At 35.0% G+C, this 19,147-nt stretch overlaps 3 protein-coding genes across 3 annotated transcripts; 2 read left to right on the top strand and 1 right to left on the bottom strand.

Annotated features, from left to right (window-relative positions):
- Window positions 1-155: 155 nt before the first annotated feature.
- Window positions 156-7,342, top strand: rft1 (RFT1 homolog). The gene is made up of 13 exons (XM_073851271.1): window positions 156-371; window positions 464-549; window positions 629-748; window positions 934-1,123; window positions 1,216-1,317; window positions 2,537-2,671; window positions 2,763-2,841; window positions 3,690-3,740; window positions 3,826-3,956; window positions 4,039-4,183; window positions 4,274-4,379; window positions 4,618-4,867; window positions 4,956-7,342. Exons 1-13 carry the CDS (start codon window positions 309-311, stop codon window positions 5,118-5,120), a joined length of 1,623 nt encoding a protein of 540 aa, XP_073707372.1. The 5' UTR covers window positions 156-308; the 3' UTR covers window positions 5,121-7,342.
- A 435-nt stretch (window positions 7,343-7,777) lies between these two features.
- Window positions 7,778-10,465, top strand: mustn1a (musculoskeletal, embryonic nuclear protein 1a). The gene is made up of 3 exons (XM_073851273.1): window positions 7,778-7,889; window positions 7,964-8,087; window positions 9,777-10,465. The coding sequence occupies exons 1-3, from the start codon at window positions 7,881-7,883 to the stop codon at window positions 9,863-9,865; spliced, it is 222 nt and encodes a 73-aa protein (XP_073707374.1). The 5' UTR covers window positions 7,778-7,880; the 3' UTR covers window positions 9,866-10,465.
- Window positions 10,466-10,689: 224 nt separating this feature from the next.
- Window positions 10,690-19,020, bottom strand: ruvbl1 (RuvB-like AAA ATPase 1). Its single transcript, XM_073851272.1, has 11 exons — window positions 18,777-19,020; window positions 18,084-18,170; window positions 17,855-17,987; window positions 15,675-15,826; window positions 15,459-15,548; window positions 13,694-13,843; window positions 13,539-13,602; window positions 13,257-13,455; window positions 12,675-12,777; window positions 12,479-12,570; window positions 10,690-11,256 (listed from the first exon to the last, which is right to left on the bottom strand). The coding sequence occupies exons 1-11, from the start codon at window positions 18,915-18,917 to the stop codon at window positions 11,097-11,099; spliced, it is 1,371 nt and encodes a 456-aa protein (XP_073707373.1). The 5' UTR covers window positions 18,918-19,020; the 3' UTR covers window positions 10,690-11,096.
- Between the last annotated feature and the right edge of the window lie 127 nt (window positions 19,021-19,147).

Below are 19,147 nucleotides of genomic sequence, written 5' to 3'. Positions count from 1 at the left end.
ATGAACGTTTTGGATAATTATAAAACGACACGACTCGATTAGTTTCCCTCAAAGAGTTAGTTAGAAACGTTACCGATACATACGGACTTTTAATTTGAAATCGTTTCACTGAGAAACGGAAGTATATTCTATTTGACAACTTGTACAGTTGTTAAATACCAAATGGGAAGCCCAATGGGAGAGAATTGTAGTACGGTATCATAGTACTATATCTGTATAATGAAACGAAGGTAACGTTTATTTTCCACCGGCGAATTTCGGTGTTAGTAAGTTTAAATAATAAGTTGAGTTCCAAATTAAAGTTCACAATGGGCTCAGAGGATGTGCTCAAGAGTGCTTCAACACTGGCTTCTTATAATGTTCTGCTTCAGGTAACGTTACTATTACACACACTTCTGTTGTACACACGTTTTATTAAAAACATATAATAAAGCAATATATGTTGATATGGTTTATGCTGCAGGTGATGTTTCGAGTCTTGACGTTTCTCTTGAATGCATTTACTTTGCGGTTTGTGTCCAAAGAGCTGATAGGTGTGGTAAATGTCAGGTGCGTCTACAGTTACACATCATGAACTTGAATATTCGTTTCAATGGGGCATTAACTGCAACGTATGCTTTTGTTACAGGTTGATGCTGCTCTATTCTACATTGGTGTTTCTGTCTAGGGAGGCGTTCCGGAGGGCGTGTCTTAGTGGCGAAGGGGCGGGGCGTAACTGGAGACAGGTGATCAACCTGTTATGGCTCACGTAAGTAGAAATACCTGTAGGTTTATTAATCAAAATTTGAGTACTTCTGGAAACAACGTGGCAATGATTGCAATCAGAGATTGACAGGAATTATATAAATCTATCATCTGAAATTTCAAGGACTCGTTTATCTAAAATAAAAAAGTTTTTTAATCTCTTTCTTTTTCTTATTCTCAAACTCTTAGATTTCCAGTGGGTTGTGTGTGGGGTGTGCTGTTGGTGTGTGTGTGGTGGTGGCTGCTCCAAGCACCTGATCCAGAGTCCATCCCGCATTATGTTCCCGCTGTTGGATTGTTCTGCCTGGCTGCGCTTACAGAGCTGCTGGCTGAACCTCTCTGGGTTCTTGCACACGCCCACATGTTTGTCCGTTTGAAGGTGCCACAATCTGCCTATCATGCTTTATATTGCACTTAATTGTATCATTGTAGATTGAATGAGATAAAACTGATCAAATAACATCTTCACAGGTGATTGCCGAAAGCTTAGCCATGATTGCTAAATGTCTTGTTACTGTAGTGATGGTGGTCTCTGCGCCTCAATGGGGACTCTATATCTTTTCTGCTGCCCAGGTATGTACGGTTGAAGTCAAAAGTTTACATACACCTCGCAGAATCTGCAAAATGTTATTTATTTTACCAAAATAAGAGGGATCATACAAAATGCATGTTATTTTTTATTTAGTACCGACGTGAATACGATATTTCACATAAAAGACGTTTACAAATAGTCCACATGAGAAAATAGTAGGTTGATTTATATAAATGATCCTGTTCAAAAGTTTACATACACTTGATTCTAAATACGGTGTTGTTACCTGAATGATCCACAGCTGTTTTTTTTTTTTTTTTTTTTTTTTTTTTTTAGTGATAGTTGTTCGTGAGTCTCTTGTTTGTCCTGAACAGTTAAACTGTCCACTGAAATCCTTCAGGGCCCACAATTTCTTTTGTTTTTCAGCATTTTTGTGTATTTGAATCCTTTCCAACAACTACTGTATGATTTTGAGATTCATCTTTTAACACTGAGGACAATTGAGGGACTCATATGCAACTATTACAGAAGGTTCAAATGCTCACTGATGCTCCAGAAGGAAAAACGATGTGTACTTTTGAATGGAATGAAGATGTGTGCATTTTTCTTATTTTGCCTAAATATAATTTTTTATCATTTAGTACTGCACTTCAGAAGCTACAGAAGATACTTACATGTTTCCCATAAGACAAAATAAGTTAAATTTACCCTGATCTTCAAATTCCAAAAGTTTTCAACCACGGCTCTTAATGCATAATAAAAGCATCAGTGAGCATTTGAACCTTCTGTAATAGTTGCATAGGAGTCCCTCAGTTGTCCTCAGTGTGAAAAGATGGATTTCAAAATCATAGTCATTGTTGGAAAGGGTTGAAATACACACACACACACAAAAAGGATTTTTCTGAAGAACAGCGGACAGTTTAACTGTTCAGGACAAACATGGGACTCATGAACAACTATCACTAAACAAAAAAACACAGCTGTGGCTCATTTAGTTAACAACTCAGCAGAAAAAGTCATATGTGAACTTTTGAACAGGGTCATTTTTATAAATTCAACTATTATTTTCTCTTGTGGACTATATGTAAATGTCTTTTATGTAAGTATCTTATTTAGGTCACTACTAAATAAAAAATAACATGCATTTAGTATGATCCCTCTTTTTTTTGTTTAAATAATTAACATTTTGTATATAACATACATAGTTTTCGGTTGCATTCTGGTTTCTAATCTTGATTCTGGGTGTTTTTCATTTCACAGTGTGTCTATGCAGGGTTTTTGCTGATTTGTTACGTGTTATACTTCGTCCGTTTCCTTGGCTCAGAGGAAGCAGAGAAGAAATTGTTCCCTGTTAATCACATAACAGAACTTCTACCATCTAGAGTGGATCATGAGGTGATTTTATAATAAGACACCAAATTGTTCTGTTGTAGATTCTTTTTGTACAACATACGACTACACTGTATGTTTGTGTTTTGTTTTTCAGCCACTACTAAACTGGAAGCTGACCACACTAACCTGGAGCTTTTTCAAACAGTCATTTCTCAAACAGATACTTACAGAAGGTAAAAATTGTGCTCAAATACACTACCAGTCAAAAGTTTTTGAACAGTAAGATTTTTTGTTTTTAAGGAAGTCTCTTCTGTTCACCAAACCTGCATTTACTTGATCCAAAATACTGCAAAAGCCATAATATTGTGAAATATTTTTACTATTTAATATAACTGCTTTCTATTTGAATATATTTTAAAATGTTACTTTTCCCTACATTTTCAACATCATTACTACAGCCTTTAGTGTCACATGATCCTTTAGAAATTATTCTAATATGCTGATTTGCTGTTTAAGAAACATTTTTTTATTATTGTTATCAATAATGGGGGGGGGGGGGATTATAGAAATTTAATACTTTTATTTAGCAAGGATGCTCTAAATTGATCAAAAGTGATGATAAAGACATTTATTATGTTACAAAACATTTCTCAGATAATGGCTGTTCTTCTGAACTTTTTATTCATCAAAGAAACTTGAAAAAACTCTACTCAGCTGATTTCAACATAATAATAATAAATGTTTTTTGAGCAGTAAATCAGAATATTACAATGATTTCTGAAGGGTAATGTGACTGGAGTAAAGATGCTAAAATTCAGCTTTGAAATCACAGAAATAAATTACATTTTAAAATATATTCAAATAGAAAACAGTTATGTTAAATAGTAAAAATATTTTACAATTTTACTGTTTTTGCTGTACTCTGGATCAAATAAATACAAAATAAATAAAAGAAATATAGACTTCTTTAAAATCCAATTAAATCTTCCTGTTCAAAAACTTTTGATTGGTGGTGTATGCAGTAATTTTATCAAAACAGAATAGAATACTTTTCAATAAGCATTTAATTTTGATTTTACAGGCGAGCGTTATGTGATGACATTTTTAAACGTGCTGAACTTCGGAGACCAGGGTGAGTTTGTATATTCATACACACAAACTATTACACACACAGAGTGTATTCACTTTTTCCTTATTATTTTCATTTCTATTTATAGGGGTTTATGATATAATAAACAATCTGGGCTCAATGGTGGCTAGATTTCTTTTTTTACCCATTGAGGAGAGTTTCTATGTGTTTTTCGCTAAAGTCCTAGAGCGTGGACGAGATGTACGACATCAAAAACAAGTCAGTGTTTATGTGCCTAACTTTATCTAGCCAGCTAGCCAGATGTGAATCAGATAATTGTAAAATGCTGATTGGTCCACAGGAGGACGTTTCAATGGCAGCTGAAGTTCTGGAATGTCTTTTGAAGCTGGTGCTTCTGATTGGTCTGATCATCACAGTTTTTGGTTATGCATATTCTCATCTGGCACTTGACATCTACGGCGGGGAGCTTCTGAGCAGTGGAGCCGGTAAAACATGAATATGCTGAAAAAGGGGAACATTTTTATTTGTGTGTGTTTGCCATAAAGATTTAAATAGTTTGTTTGTGTGTTTTGCAGGGCCAGCTCTCCTACGGTGTTATAGTTGTTATGTTCTGCTGTTAGCCATTAATGGAGTAACTGAGTGTTTTGTTTTTGCTGCCATGAGCAAAGAGGAGGTTGACAGGTGAACAACACATAATTACTATACTGTATATATACACTACCATTTGAACATTTGGGGTCTGTAAGACCATTTATTTGTTTGAAAAATACACTAACAACAGTAATAATGTAATATTATTACAATTAAAAATAATAGTTTACTATGTTAATATATTGTGATTGTAAAGCTGAATTTTCAGTAATCATTACTCCAGTCTTGTGTCCTTGCATAATAAAAGTATTAATTTCTCTCTTTTTAGATATAATCTAGTGATGCTGGGTCTGTCAGCCTCATTTCTTCTCCTTTCTTATTGGCTGACCTGGATGTTGGGGGGCATTGGCTTCATTTTGGCGAACTGCTGTAACATGGCTTTACGAATCGCTCACAGTATTGTTTACATACATCGCTATTTTCTGCAAAGTGAATACACACCCCTGTGGGGGCTCCGGCCACATTCTGCTGTCTTTATTGCACTTGGTGTGAGCTCCATCCTCACCACCTGCTCAGAGGTATCATGCCAGTGGATTATTGTTTAAATATATCAATATGTTTTGATGAGCAAATTTAAATCTGATTTGTAACCATTTTGTCTTTCAGAGCATGTTCTGCTGTGATGGTGGTTGGTTGTTAAGGGTGCTTCATGTTGCCGTGGGGGCAGTCTGTCTCCTGGGTGTGGTCCTCACAGTATTTCTGACAGAAACAAGACTTGTGCAGTTTGTCAGGACTCAGTTGTTACCCGAATACAGAAAAAAAAGTACATGAGCTTTTACTTTGGAGGCTGCTAATGCCTAAACGTCCCCGAGGTGCAGATGACACTATTCCATTATGGAAGTCCATTTCCACAACTGGATTTAAAAAAAAACAATTGTGACATTTTATTTCACAATTCTGACTTTTTTTCTTGCAATTACGAGTTTTACGACTTTTTATCACAATTGTGAGTTTACATCTTGAATTCTTGATACAAACTCAAAAAATCAGAATTGCAAGATGTAAACTTATAGTCAGAAGAAGAAAAAATTCTTGCAAATGCGAGTTTGTATCTCACAATTCTGACTTTTTTTTCCACAAATGCGAGTTTGTGTCTCACCATTCTGCCCTTTTCATTTCTAACTTTTTTTTACAAATGCAAGTTTGTATCTCACAATTTTGACTTTTTACTCTCAATTCTGACTTTTTTCACAAATGCGAGTTTGTATCTTGCAATTCTGACTTTTTTCCTCACAATTCGGACTTTTTTTTCACAAATGCGAGTTTGTATCTCACCATTCTGCCCTTTTTTTCTCTCAATTCTGACTTTTTTTCCGCAAATGCAAGTTTGTATCTCACAATTCTGACTTTTTTCTCTCAGTTATGATTTTTCTCACAAATGCGAGTTTGTCTCTAACAATTCTGACTTTTTTTCCGCAAATGCAAGTTTGTATCTCACAATTCTGACTTTTTTCTCTCAATTCTGACTGTTTTCTCTCAATTCTGACTTTTTTTCACAAATGCGAGTTTGTATCTCACCATTCTGCCCTTTTTTTTTCCTCTCAGTTCTGACTTTTTTCCTGCAAATGCAAGTTTGTATCTTGCAATTCTGACGTTTTTTTCCTCAATTCTGACTTTTTTCACAAATGCGAATTTGTATCTTGCAATTCTGACGTTTTTCTCTCAATTCTGACTTTTTTCACAAATGCGAGTTTATATCTCACAATTCTAACTTTTTTCTCACAATTCTGACTTTTTTCACAAATGCAAGTTTGTATCTTGCAATTCTGCCCTTTTTTACTCTCAATTCTGACTTTTTTCACAAATGCGAGTTTGTATCTTGCAATTCTGACTTTTTTCTCACAATTCGGACTTTTTTCACAAATGCGAGTTTGTATCTTACAATTCTGAGGATGTAAACTCAAAATTTTAAGTTATAAATTCAGAATATCGAGATATAACGTAAGAATTGTGGGACATGAATTGTAAGTGGGAGAAATAAATTCAGAATTGCGAGATGCAAACTGTATCACATAATTCTGAGGGGGGAAAAAACTGAATTACAAGATGTAAACTCAAAATTTTGAGTTACAAAGTCAGAATATCGACATAAACTCACAATTGCAAGAAAAAAGTTTCTATTTTGCAATTCTGACTTTTTTCTCAAAATTGTGAGATAAGGGAAAAAAGACTAATATGTTCTCTCGAGTTTATGTTTATCTCTCACAATTCTGATTTAAGAACTCGCAATTCTGAAGAAAAATAGTCAATTCTGGCTGAATTGTGACGCATTTCCAAGGTTACATCACCCACTTCTGACTTTATAACTCGCAACTGCGAGTTTATATCATGCAATTCTGAGAAAAAAGGTCAAATTTGTGAGATTTTACCTCTCAAAAAATTCTGAATTTTGAGATAAAAAAGGACCAGATTTGAATACTGTATGTAATTTTTCAGAAACATATTTTGTTTTCCTGGAAAGTTTTCAGTTTTCTACTAGAAGATGCAGTATCTCTGTTCAGTTTTTGCTTATGACATCAAAAGTAGTTCACCAAGATACTGATGGTTTGAATGTTCTTATTGCTACATAGAATATTTTATTGATTGATTACAAAACAAAGACAGAGAATAATACAACGTAATGTAAAGATATCAAGGGGTCCCCCACTATGTAAATACTGCTACAATGTGCCTGTCATTCCCTCATCACTATGAAATACAATAAATGCATTAAGAATGTTTATATTTTAAATAGTAATGCTTGTTTTTAATTAGACGTATCAAATGCGTACATTGACCAAATGTTTTGCAACATTGTACCCTTAGCACAATGTTACTGCTAGACATACTGTAGCTGTATAAATCAGTGGTGAGCTTTGGATGAATGAATGTTTACATGAATTATGTACAAAATGATTATAGATAATACATCTAAATGGTATTGGGTCCATTGTCATTGTCCAGATGAGACTGGAACAAATAAAATAAAATAAAATTGTTTGTTTTCCAAATTGTATTGAAATATTTCCTGAGTTTGCATACCAGTGAAAAAGACAAAGAAAGTAAAAACATTAGAACAGAAAGACTCAAAAATAGCAGGACATGAAGTAATTCCTGAGTACATCTGCTTAAAAAATGTCATTCCAATGGAATACGGAGGAGAGACGAATTAACTTTCACAATCCCTTAGCAACACTCACAAACACAACAGTGTTCAAATAAACACTCCAACACGCAGTCATTTAGAATCACTCCAACATGAACAATAAAGCAGACACATGGCACAAACCATAAACTGTTTTCATTTCTGAACTGCTGGAACTAATTGAAGTACTGAAGATGTCATCTTTAAACAAGCATATGTTCCTTACAGCAACAGTGACTGAAATTAATGGGAGGAGAAACAGTGTGACTCATGCTTTGGCCAAAGGAATTACGGCCCATTTGGGATTGGACTTTGCAAAGGAAAGGGTGTGTGTGCGTATATAAATGCACATACGACCAGTATAAAACAGAAACTTCAGCAAGACTATAGGACTTTGAGAGCTGACCATGTCTCAAGTAAGAGAAGTTAAAACTAAAGAATTGAAGATGTTTTTTTTCCCCTCATTATTAATTTTTCTGTTTCTCTTCAGCAAGGTGAACAAGAGGATGTTAAGAGGCCTGAGGTGAAAGCAGAGGATTTGATTGGAGCCAGGGATAACCTAGCATCTGGAACAGAGGTGAAAAGCAAGACCTTTGAAGTGATGCAGGAATGCGGTGAGTCGAGCAGCAGCTGATCAACAGAAATGCAATAATTCAGAAGCTTGTGTGTGAAATTAAAACGTCACCGATTCCAAGTGTCCTTGATTTTTGACTTTGTACCAAGAGGAAAAAAAGAAGAGCTCTGTGGGTCTGGTTTTGATAAAGTTTCCACTCCATATATAGCAGGAAGTCAGAACACAAACACGGGGGAAGACACTCTTCTAACTCATCCACTAATCACTTTTTATTATGAGATGTTAACAAGTCTAACATGTGTTTTATCTGTTTATATTGATAATTTGTGTTCTGGCCTGTTATAATCTCAATTTTAAGATTCCAGCTGTAACATTTTACAACAGACTTATTTATTATCATTGTATAAATATAATATCTGCGTTTCCTTAAATTTAAAAAAGGTCACCACCAGTACTATCAAAGACTACTGAAAAATTGTGTAGGCTACACCGTTAAGAAACACATTAAGAGTCTTAAATGTGAAATCAGTGACACTGCACTGACAAACAAGACAGAGCAGATTATTTTATTTATTAAGTCACAGCGTTCAGATTGTCATTTTTAAGAAATTAAAACAATAAATACCGTTTTGTGGCTGTTCGCTGTAGCACCTCTGTTCAAGTGGCAGTGGCACATCAACCGATCAATCCGCGGAAAGACGTCAATACACGCCATTTTCCAAATACAAGTCCACCGACGTTAAAGGGGAAGTTCACTTCCAGAACAATAGTTAACAGATAATTTACTTAACCCATTCATCCAAGATGGTTATGTCTTTCTTTAGTCGTACAGAAATTATGTTTTTGTTTTGAGGGTAATGTTTTAGGATTTCTCTCCATAAATTGGACTTCTATGTCTGCGAATTTGATCTTCTAAAATGTTTCAATACAGCTTCAAAGGGCTCTAAATGATCCCAGCCCAGGAAGAAGGGTCTTATCTAGCGAAACGATCTGTTATTTATATATATATATATATATATATATATATAAAGACAATTCATATTCTTTTTAACCTTAAATGCTTGTCTTGTCTAGCTCTGTATGAACTCTGTTTATTCTGGTTCAAGACAGTTAGGGTAGGTTGAAAAACTATCATCTTATTTTCTCCCCCAACATCATGATTGTCATTAATTGCTGAACAAGTACAACCCAGTGTTTGCAAAGAAGATCAAACGCCCTTTACAAAATAACATTTTTAAAAAGGTAAAACAGTGATGTAGGACGAGCTTGAAGTTGGAGAAGAAAGTGAGATGGGAGTTTTTCGATGTACCCTAACTGTCATGAACCGGAATACACAGAGTTTATGCAGAGCTAGACAAGACAAGCATTTGAGGTTAAAAAGTATATAAATTGCAAGTGGTTTTACAAAATACCCAATTGTTTCGCTAGATGAGACTCTACTTCCTCGGTAGGGATCGTTTAGAGCCATTTATCGCTGCATTTTGGAAGTTTAAACGTGAGGACCCGCTCTCCTGTCTGGTTTATTTGTTAGACAAAAAATGGCAGATTCTGTGTTTTTATTGGTCAGGTCACCTGTCAGTCAAACTCCCTGTGCAGTGTTAATTCAAACATCTATAATTTAAATAAATGGAGCACTTTGTATTAAGGTAACTGGAATTAAAATGTATTGGATGTTATAGCTTGTATTTTTGACTGTTCTGATTCTTTATTTCTTTCCCTCTGCTGTTAGAACGAGCTGGGAAGGCTGCGCCATCCATCTTCAGCAAAGCTCGCTCAGGATCTGAGACTGCCTTTAACAAACCCAGCCAAAGAAAGTAACACTATGGAACCATTGTTTAACTGAATTCAACAGGTTTATTTGTAGAGGGTTTGGTCAGTTACACGGATGCACGACCATATTGGTGATACTCTAATGTAAACAACGGCATGGATCGCTAATTTATGCTGTCTAAACCACGGAAAAAAGTGTGGAAGCTGCTAAATAATATAGAGGAGTTAAAAAGCAGAAGGAGCAATATTTTGACTGAAATGAATAAGTGATAAAGATATGTATGAGCAGTATTAATTAAGATATTAGCCTAATATTTCACCTACCTTGTCAGAAATAAGAACAAACACAAATGTTGTAAAGATTCTGGAAATCCTGGTTCAGTTTGGCCAACCACAAATGCCTTTTGTTCCTCAGTTTTTTGCTTTCTTCTTGATTTGTTATAAATTTTGGAAGTCTATAGTCCTCCAAATATTTTTCCAGGTCTGACCAATTAGTACAGCACAGAACATAACTGTAACTGACCACTTTTAGCCGCAATAATCAGCAAAATATGCAAGTTTTGTTACATTCAGTGCCGCCAATATGGCCGATTGATGACATGTTGTGAAAACACTATATAAATGAATCTCAAGCATTAACGTTGAAAACAGCTTCATAGTTTTTGTTGTTTTTGAACACTTTGTAACTGTTCAACCGCACAGCTAAGCAATAATAATATTTAGCTTGATCTTAAAATTTACTTTTTTTACTTTTTCCCCTAAAAAAAAAAGAAAAAAAAAAAAAAAAAAAAAAAGATTTAAACAGTTAAAATGGATATATAGAATATATAGAACGCTAGTTAAGTTGCAAGGTTTTTTGGTAAAAATAAACTTGAAAAGAAGTCGAGCATTTGATTTCCTGCAAAACTGAAATATTTGTCATTAAAAAAAGTCCCATTTATTTTATAACATTTCTATCAAAAAAAGATTTATTTTCAAAACAATACACAAAAAAGAACAGCAGACAGATCAATGGATAACTTATCCTAGTGGGGGGGAAAAACAAAAGTGGGGATGAAACTAAAGAAATCAGTCTAAGCATGTTAATTATGGAGATATAGTTTTCTTGTTACATAGTTAAAACTGACAATTAGGTAGAACTACAAAGTAGCCATGCATTGATGTTGAATTGGCTTAAAACAGCTGTCATACTGTTATAATGTGAGGACAAATGTGAACTAAACAACCAGTAAAGCCAATTCAAGTGGGCAGAGAATGTAAGAGAGAGAGAGTGCTGGAGTTATTTCATAAATTTGGTGTGCTGATCTTGCAGGATCTTTGCAGAGGACTTGGCATCATAGAAGAGTTCATTAATTTCTTCAACCTGCTCCTTTTCGACTACTTCCCTCCCCTGAACTCGTGCCAGCAGACTGGCAGGGGTCAGCAGCTGCACTGCATATCTGCATTCACACAAACATACACATTAGCCAAACTGCATACTTTATTAATTTAAAATAATGAATATCTGAGAATGCCATTAGCAAGCTATATAATTATTAGCGATGTAACATTATTACCAATATTGTGGTATCGCGATAGCAAAGCCATATTATTGTGGTCACATGACGATATGAAACAATTGGTCTAGTGTAGTTTTTAAAATATGTGACCCTGGACCATAAAACCAGTCTTAAGTCGCTGGGGTATATTTGTAACAATAGCCAAAAATACATTGTATGGGTCAAAATTATTGATTTTTCTTTTATGCCAAAAATCATTAGGAAATTAAGTAAAGATCATGTTCCATGAAGATTTTTTGTAAAATTCCTACTATAAATATATTAAAATGTCATTTTTTTATTAGTAATATGCATTGTTAAGAGCTTAATTTGGAGAACTTTAAAGGTGATTTTCTCAGTATTTTGCTTTTTTTGCACCCTCAGATTCCAGATATTCAAATAGACGTATCTCGGCCAAATATTGTCCTATCCTAACAAACCATATATCAATAGAAAGCTTATTTATTGAGCTTTCATGTGATGTATACATCTCAGTTTTGTAAAAATTTAACCTTATGACTGGTTTTGTGGTCCAGGGTCACATATATTTAAACATCTTACTCTAACATAAAAGGTCCTTAAAGTTGTGTTTTGGGCCATTATGCTTTGGCACAGTATCTGTCAAACAAACTAAAACCGAAAGCACATACAAGAATATGGCTTTATCCATTCATCAAGTCTCGTTCAGATGATCAGCTCATGATCTGTTGTTTTCCGCGCCTCAGTTCACAGTGAATGCTGTAAACTTGTTTTTTTGCATGTGCTAAGAGTTTGGGAGCACAATGACCACCAGCTATGCTTTATTCTCTCAGGTACAAAGTTCAGGTCAATTCACTGCCTTTTTTTCTAAATTAAGTTTTCTTAGTTAAGAACATGGGTTAAAGCTGTTAATTTTGAACTCTCAAAGTGCATTAGATAGAAGAATTTAACTTTAAAATGTACAAAATATGAAATGTTTTTGGAAGAAAAAAAAATATCGCAATAAATATACCATGGACTTTATATCAAGGTATTATCGTACAATTCGATTTTAATATCGATTTCAATATCATTACATCCCTAAAAATGATTGACAAATCTAAATCAATAGGATATGTTTTAAAAATGTAGTAATCAGTATTACCTGAGTGTAGTTTTGGTACCGATCTCTCCAAGATGAGACAAAGCCTCCTCGCTGATGTTGATTCCTTCTGTCTGAGCTCGGATCTTTATGATCTATAGCAACATGCAAATTAAACAACAGCATGTATTACCTACTTCATCTTTGAGAATGTAATAAAACATGTAATAAGCATGTTGACACAAAACTGTATGCGCACCTGCTTCATTTCTTGAGGAGTGTACAGCATAGTTCTAATGATCATAACTCGATCTAGCAGATCCAGTGGAATACCGTGAGGAGAGCTGATGTCCTCTGTCCCCCTGAAACATTAAAAACTTGTCAATCAAATCACTGGATTTATCTAACAGTTGATCACAGAAAACTATGAACTAACAATTAACAATAATTTTACTTGTTAATTCCTATCAAAAATATCTTAATTTGTGTTCCAAAGATGAACGAAGGTCTTTAATTTTAATTTTTGGGTGAACTATCATTGTATTGTTATCTAATATCCTATAATTATACAAAACAGAATTTTTTTTTTTTTTTTTAGATGAATTTTTTTGCCATTTGTGCCTTTATTATGATAGGACAGATCAGACATGACAGGAAACGAAGTGGGAGAGAGATGGGGGGGGGGGGCAGGATCGGGAAAGGTCCTCGAGTCGGGAATCGAACACGGGACGCCCCGGAGCGCAACGGTGCTGTATGTTGACGCGCTGCCCACAAGGCTATCGGCACCGACCAAAACAAGCTAATTCAATATAGCACATTTTGCACAGTATCAAAAACACACCTGATAAGGCAGTTTCCTCTATTGGATGCAAACACTACGATGGGAGCGATGGAGCTCTCCAGTGCTCGGTGCAGGTAGGTAAAACACTCAATGTCCAGCATGTGAACTTCATCAATGAACAGAACACCAGGAACCAGTTCTGCCACACCCTGATCAATGTATTTGTTCACCACCTTATTAATCTCCCCTCTCAGTTTATCTGAAAACACAAACACAAAGATACAGTTAAACATGGCTTCATTCAAAATCCTGTTGTGATTAACAGTATATAAATTACGTTACCTGTGATTTCTGTCTTTTTGGGTTTCATCAGTTGACCCATCATAGAAAGTATGTCCTGGCCTCCCTGGAAAACACAATATGCTCGTATTATTCACATTTGGATGTTACAATTACAACTTGAAAATTATGGATAATGTGATGTTTGTGTGTCATACCTGAGGTCTTGCATTGGCAACATCCAGGTCATGAAGTGTAACATCCTGAATAATTTCTTTCTTCTTGTGTACATCGCCTTTCGGTAGAGGTACGTACTCTTCTGCCTCCAAATCGAATTCTGTTGCGAATGTGTCACATCGTCCCTGTCTCTGCAGACCAAAAAAATAAGATTGATTATGAAAGAACTCAATAAGAGAGATGTTTTTTTTCATAATCATTTTAAAATAGTTCAAAAGAACAGCATTTATAATATTTTATTATATTTGTACATTTTTAAATTTTATTAAGTATACAATCAAAACAAAATTTATTCAGATATCTTCAACATTTCTCAGTTTATTCACTAGAATTTAGAAAATGGTTATAAAATATGGCAAGACCTCAAGCGTTAAACTAGGGCTGGGTAGGGGCTGATGTAATCTCGATAATTTTTTTGCCATATTGAACGATAACGATATATATTTCGATATAAGCTGTTGCCAGCTTTAAAATAGAATGCCAACAATGACTAAAGCCACAAAAATTAAAGGGTTCATTAAATTACATTTTAAAGTATAGTTTATTAACAAAAACAGATTACAGATTTGGCCTTAAAAATTAAAGCAACTTACTAAAAAAAAATAAAAAATAAAAGTTGTGACAGAGTATGGTAAATGAGAGTAAATGTACAAAATGTAAACATTAAAATTATTGTAAAAACATAATTTGTAACACAATTATTTATTTATTATTATTAACACAACTGTTTATTTTCTCTATTATACATTGAGCTATTTAAATTAGAGGCAACCACTGCATTTTGAAACAATCTACAGTATAAATAACAAAAAATTACGACACAGTTCTTTCTTAATCGTATTAAGTGCAAACAATTCAGCCATTATCAAAGTAGGCTACTCTCTAAATATTCAAAGTGCGAATAGAGACCGAATATTTCAAGCTGAGCTGAGAGTCACTTTTCAAAAAGCCAAACCACTTATATAACGGAATTCGTGCTACCTTTTTGTTGACCATTTCAACATCTTTGGATAATAACTCGAGGTTAGATTCACTTTCGTCGCTGCTTCCACTCTTTTTTTTTCTTGGTGTTAAGTTTGCTTCGCAAAGTGCGGTAGGAAATGAACTTTGTACTTTGACGTGCACACGCACGCTGCACGCTGATTGCCTGTTGTCGCATATTTCTGCTGTGTGACTGGCTCTTAGATAAATCCATATAGAGCAAAAAACGTCTAGAGCTTATCATCGTTATTAACATAAAATTTATCGCGATTCGATATGATATCGTTTATCGGCCCAGCCCTACGTTTAACTGTGTCAGAACAAATTCATATTGATAATGTCAGTTAACTTTGATAGAAAGATAACAAAACATGGTCAGGTCAAAGTGTCAAATAAAATTTTTGGTCCAAACTTTTGATCAATTTTAATGGTAGTCCACTGTATGGAGAATTTTGGGGTATAATTTGTTACAGTTTACTTTATTTTGCTATCCTCACTTACATAAATGAACTATAGTGTCCTGCACCCCCTAGTAAAAAACATCAAAAATTCAGTCAGGTTTGTCTATTTTTACTGTCACTTTTAACCAAATTAAAACATTCTCGCTGAATAAAAGTATTCATTTCTTTCAAAAATATGAAAGGCAATCTTGTCCTTTATACTGCTGCCAGACTACCTGCCCACCTGCACTGACAAAAGATTACTTCAACACACCAAGAGCAGATATAAGCAGGAGAGAGAATGGTTAAGCAAATCCATCCATACCTTGACTGCCCCACTGTTCGCTTCAATGTAGATAACATCACCGACCTCCACTCTCTCCTTCTGCAGACTTTCATAGATACTGGGATCCAGCTGCATAAGCATAACAAATGCTGAGACATTAAGATTTGTAACTTTAAACAAACACAAAATTAGTTTCCATCCAGCTCCTTATCTCTGAAATACAAGCATGCAAGAAAAGCGCTTTCACTTCCTCACCTTCAACTGTTTGGTGCCTTTTGCGGTCTTCAAACCGATAATGACATGACTGATAGTTTTACCATAGCCTCCCATTGGGTTCTCTGTCTCACAAGGAGTCAGTTCAGTGACCTCTCCCTCATATACCTCTTTAGTCTCCTTGATACGCAGACCTGCAATCAAAACATAAGAATTGTAGGTACAAGAATTAACTTTTAATGAATGCGCAGCAGTCTTTTTCTGGGTGTACAAAAAGTATTCTCGTAGCTTCCTACAATTATGGTGGAATCACTGAAGTCACAAGGACTATTTTAATGATGTTCTTACTACCTTTCTGGGCCATAAAATGTGGTAATTACATTGCAGTCTATGCAAGGTCAGAAAGCTCTTGGATTTCATCAAAGATATTTTAATCTGTGTTCCAAAGATGAACAAAGATCTTACAGGTTTAGAATGTAATTAATGACAGAATCTTTATTTTTGTGTGAACTATCCCTTTAAATACTGGTGAATCTACAAATCCGTTTTTAAAAACCTACAAAATGCATTATATTAAACACCATTGAATCTGTTCACCTCTACAATCAGACATTAGTACAAACTGCTGGTTTCGTCTGGCCAGAGGAGAACTGGTCCCCCGACTGAGCCTGGTTTCTCCCAAGGTTTTTTTCTCCATTTCTGTCACCTGTGGAGTTTTGGTTCCTTGCCGCTGTCGCCTCTGGCTTGCTTAGTTGGGGACACTTTCCAGCGATATCGTATACTATTTGAACTGAACTGGACGATAATATCACTGAATTCATTGATGAACTGCCTTTAACTGAAAACTGATTGTTTACAATAATGCGTTACTTACACACTATTGTGCTGTTTAAATACTGTGCAGTTGCTTTGATGCAATCTGTATTGTTAAAAGCACTATATAAATAAAGGTGACTTGACTGTGTGTGTTCAACTGCCAATGCCAGTATATTTCTCTGTCAGCACTGTAATAATGAGTGCATGCACGCATATCTCACTTGATCACACTGTTGACATTGTTTGAGTCATATTGGCAGTCTAATATCAGGCTACAGTGTGTGCACGTGGAGTTATTTACTAACTAGTAGAAGGACGAGTCCTAATGTATTTGAATGTTTCTCTTCTCGGTTTTTAAATCACATTTTTACTTTGATTACTAAACGTTTCTGTTAAGAGATCAGTTCACTTCCAGAATAAAAATGTCTTGATAATATACTCCCCTCAATGTCATCCAAGATGTTCATGTCTTTCTTTATTCATAAGAAATTAAGGTTTCTTTATAAGATTCTTTATAAGAAATTAAGGTTTTTGGGGGAAACATTCCAGGATTTTTTTAAATCCTGTAAATTAAAAAACCTAAATGGGAATAAGCACATTGAAGATCCAAATTGCAATGCAATTTCAATGCAGCTTCAAAGGGCTCTACATGATCCTAGCTAAGGAAATTGGTCTTATCTAGTGAAACGATTGTTTATTTTATTTTTTTAATTACAAATTTTACTTTTAACCACAAATCTTGTCATCTTGCTCTAGCTTTGGGTCCATTGCATGTATTATGTAATCACGTTGGAAAAGTCACATGTGATGTAGGCGGAAGTACAAACCCAGTGTTTACAAAGTGAACATGCAAAGGAACATACAAAAAAAAGGTAAAATAACGATGACAGGTGAAGTCGAAAGAGAAAATGAGATTTAATTTTTTTGTCCTACCCTAAGTTTTTGAACCAGAGTACACAGACAAAGAACTGACTGTGTGTGAACTTTTCAACATCGCAGAGCTAGTGCAAGATGCGCATTTTTGGTTAAAAAGTATATACATTTTTATTTTTTTAGAAAAAGATTGATCGTTTCGCTAGATAAGACCCTTATTCCTTGGCTGGGATCATGTAGAGCCCTTTAAAGCTGCTTTAAAAAGCAAATTTGCACCTTCCCACTCATCCCCATTGAAGTCCACTTTATGGAGAAAAATCCTGGAATGTTTTCCCTCAAAAATCAATTTCGTTTCGACTGAAGAAAGACATGAACATCTTGGATGACTCGAGGGGGGTGAGTAAATTATCAGAAAAAAATTTTTATTCCAAAGGGGAACTAATCTTTTATAAGAAATAAATAAATGTTTGCAATTGTAAATCATTTATACAGGTCATGGTGAACAGTTTGGGGTTCTTTGCACAAGTGCTCACCGATTGCTCTTCTGAAGTTCTCCATCAGCACTTCAGTCTTCTTGATTTCTGATGAATACACTTCACTGCCCACCATAGGACAGAATGGCACTTTATTTCCCAATTCCTGCGCCATGGCTAGCGCTAGAGCAGTCTGCAGCGTACAGAAATACAATTATCAAACCATAAATACTCTCACAAAGGAACTCTCTGAAACTATTTATAATGACTGATATGATAAAGTCTTTACCTTGCCTGTTCCAGGTGGTCCGGCCAGTAAAATGGCTCTGCCAGCCATCTTTTTAGAACGAATCAGCTCTACGATGATGCCACAAGCCTACAAAAAATAAACAATATTGGAAATGTTTATGTTAAAAAATATTACATATGTGACCCTGGACCACAAAACCAGTCTAAAGTAGCACAGGTATATTTGTAGCAATATGCACTGTATGGGTCAAAATGATCATTTTTTCTTTTATGCCAAAAATCATTAGGATATTAAGTAAAGATCATGTTCCATTAAGATATTTTGTCAATTTCCTACAGTAAATATATCAAAACTTTAAAGGCGTTTTTCTCAGTATCGGATTCCAACAGTCAAACAGTTGTATCTCCAAATATTAGCCAAATACTGTCCTATCCTAACAAACCACACATCAATGGAAAGCTTATGTATTCAGCTTTCAGGTGGTGAATAAATCTCAATTTCAAAAAATTGACCCTTACGACTGATTTTATATTACAAATACAAGTCTCCAAAACCAAGATCTGATACAGACACAGTAAAACACTCTTGGGGAAAATTAAGCATGCATTTTCATATTGTTGAATCCTTCTTCACAAATAATCAAATACAAATTTTGTTTAAATATTAAGTGTAATCAAATTGAATGATTCTGCATTCAATAACAAACAGGCAAAATATGAAATGGATTTCTACCTCTCGAGCTGTCTCCTGTCCCACTAGTCCGGACGCGGACTGTTTAGCATTACCGGCCTCATCCAACCCGAGACCCTTTACATGGCTGTGAGAAGCGATGCGCTGCGTCTTCGTTGTGCTTTTTACCTCTTCGATCTTCATGTTTCTTTATAAGTTAATGAAACACTGTTAAAAGTGAGTAAATAATCTCAAGCCTCTTACACGAAAGGCCGTTGAAATCAAACACAAGAGACCCGCGTTTCCATGTGGGTAACCAAGGCGATTTGAGGAAGTACCTCCCTGTAAACGTTTTCTAGTCGTTCTTTGCAACGATTGGCCAATTTGTGAAAACTCTGTTTATTCATTGGATGCTTCCATTGTCAATCTGACCA

Source organism: Garra rufa, chromosome 12 (assembly GCF_049309525.1).
Source record: "Garra rufa chromosome 12, GarRuf1.0, whole genome shotgun sequence".
Lineage (NCBI taxonomy): Eukaryota > Metazoa > Chordata > Actinopteri > Cypriniformes > Cyprinidae > Garra > Garra rufa.
Note: the sequence above shows the minus strand (reverse complement) of the source record. Positions and strands in the feature narration are given on the sequence as shown.

Bases quoted from the DNA above. Each gene is read 5' to 3' on its own strand.
- mustn1a (XM_073851273.1), top strand. The intron at 8,088-9,776 runs GTGAGTCGAGCA...CTCTGCTGTTAG, and splicing joins TGAAGTGATGCAGGAATGCG to AACGAGCTGGGAAGGCTGCG.
- rft1 (XM_073851271.1), top strand. From the start codon at position 309: ATGGGCTCAGAGGATGTGCTCAAGAGTGCTTCAACACTGGCTTCTTAT. The intron at 3,741-3,825 runs GTGAGTTTGTAT...TTCTATTTATAG, and splicing joins GCTGAACTTCGGAGACCAGG to GGGTTTATGATATAATAAAC. The intron at 3,957-4,038 runs GTCAGTGTTTAT...ATTGGTCCACAG, and splicing joins ATGTACGACATCAAAAACAA to GAGGACGTTTCAATGGCAGC.
- ruvbl1 (XM_073851272.1), bottom strand. From the start codon at position 18,917: ATGAAGATCGAAGAGGTAAAAAGCACAACGAAGACGCAGCGCATCGCT. The intron at 18,171-18,776 runs GTAGAAATCCAT...TATTTTTTGTAG, and splicing joins GACAGGAGACAGCTCGAGAG to GCTTGTGGCATCATCGTAGA. The intron at 12,778-13,256 runs GTGTGTTTTTGA...TTAATGTTTCAG, and splicing joins AGAGGAAACTGCCTTATCAG to GGGGACAGAGGACATCAGCT.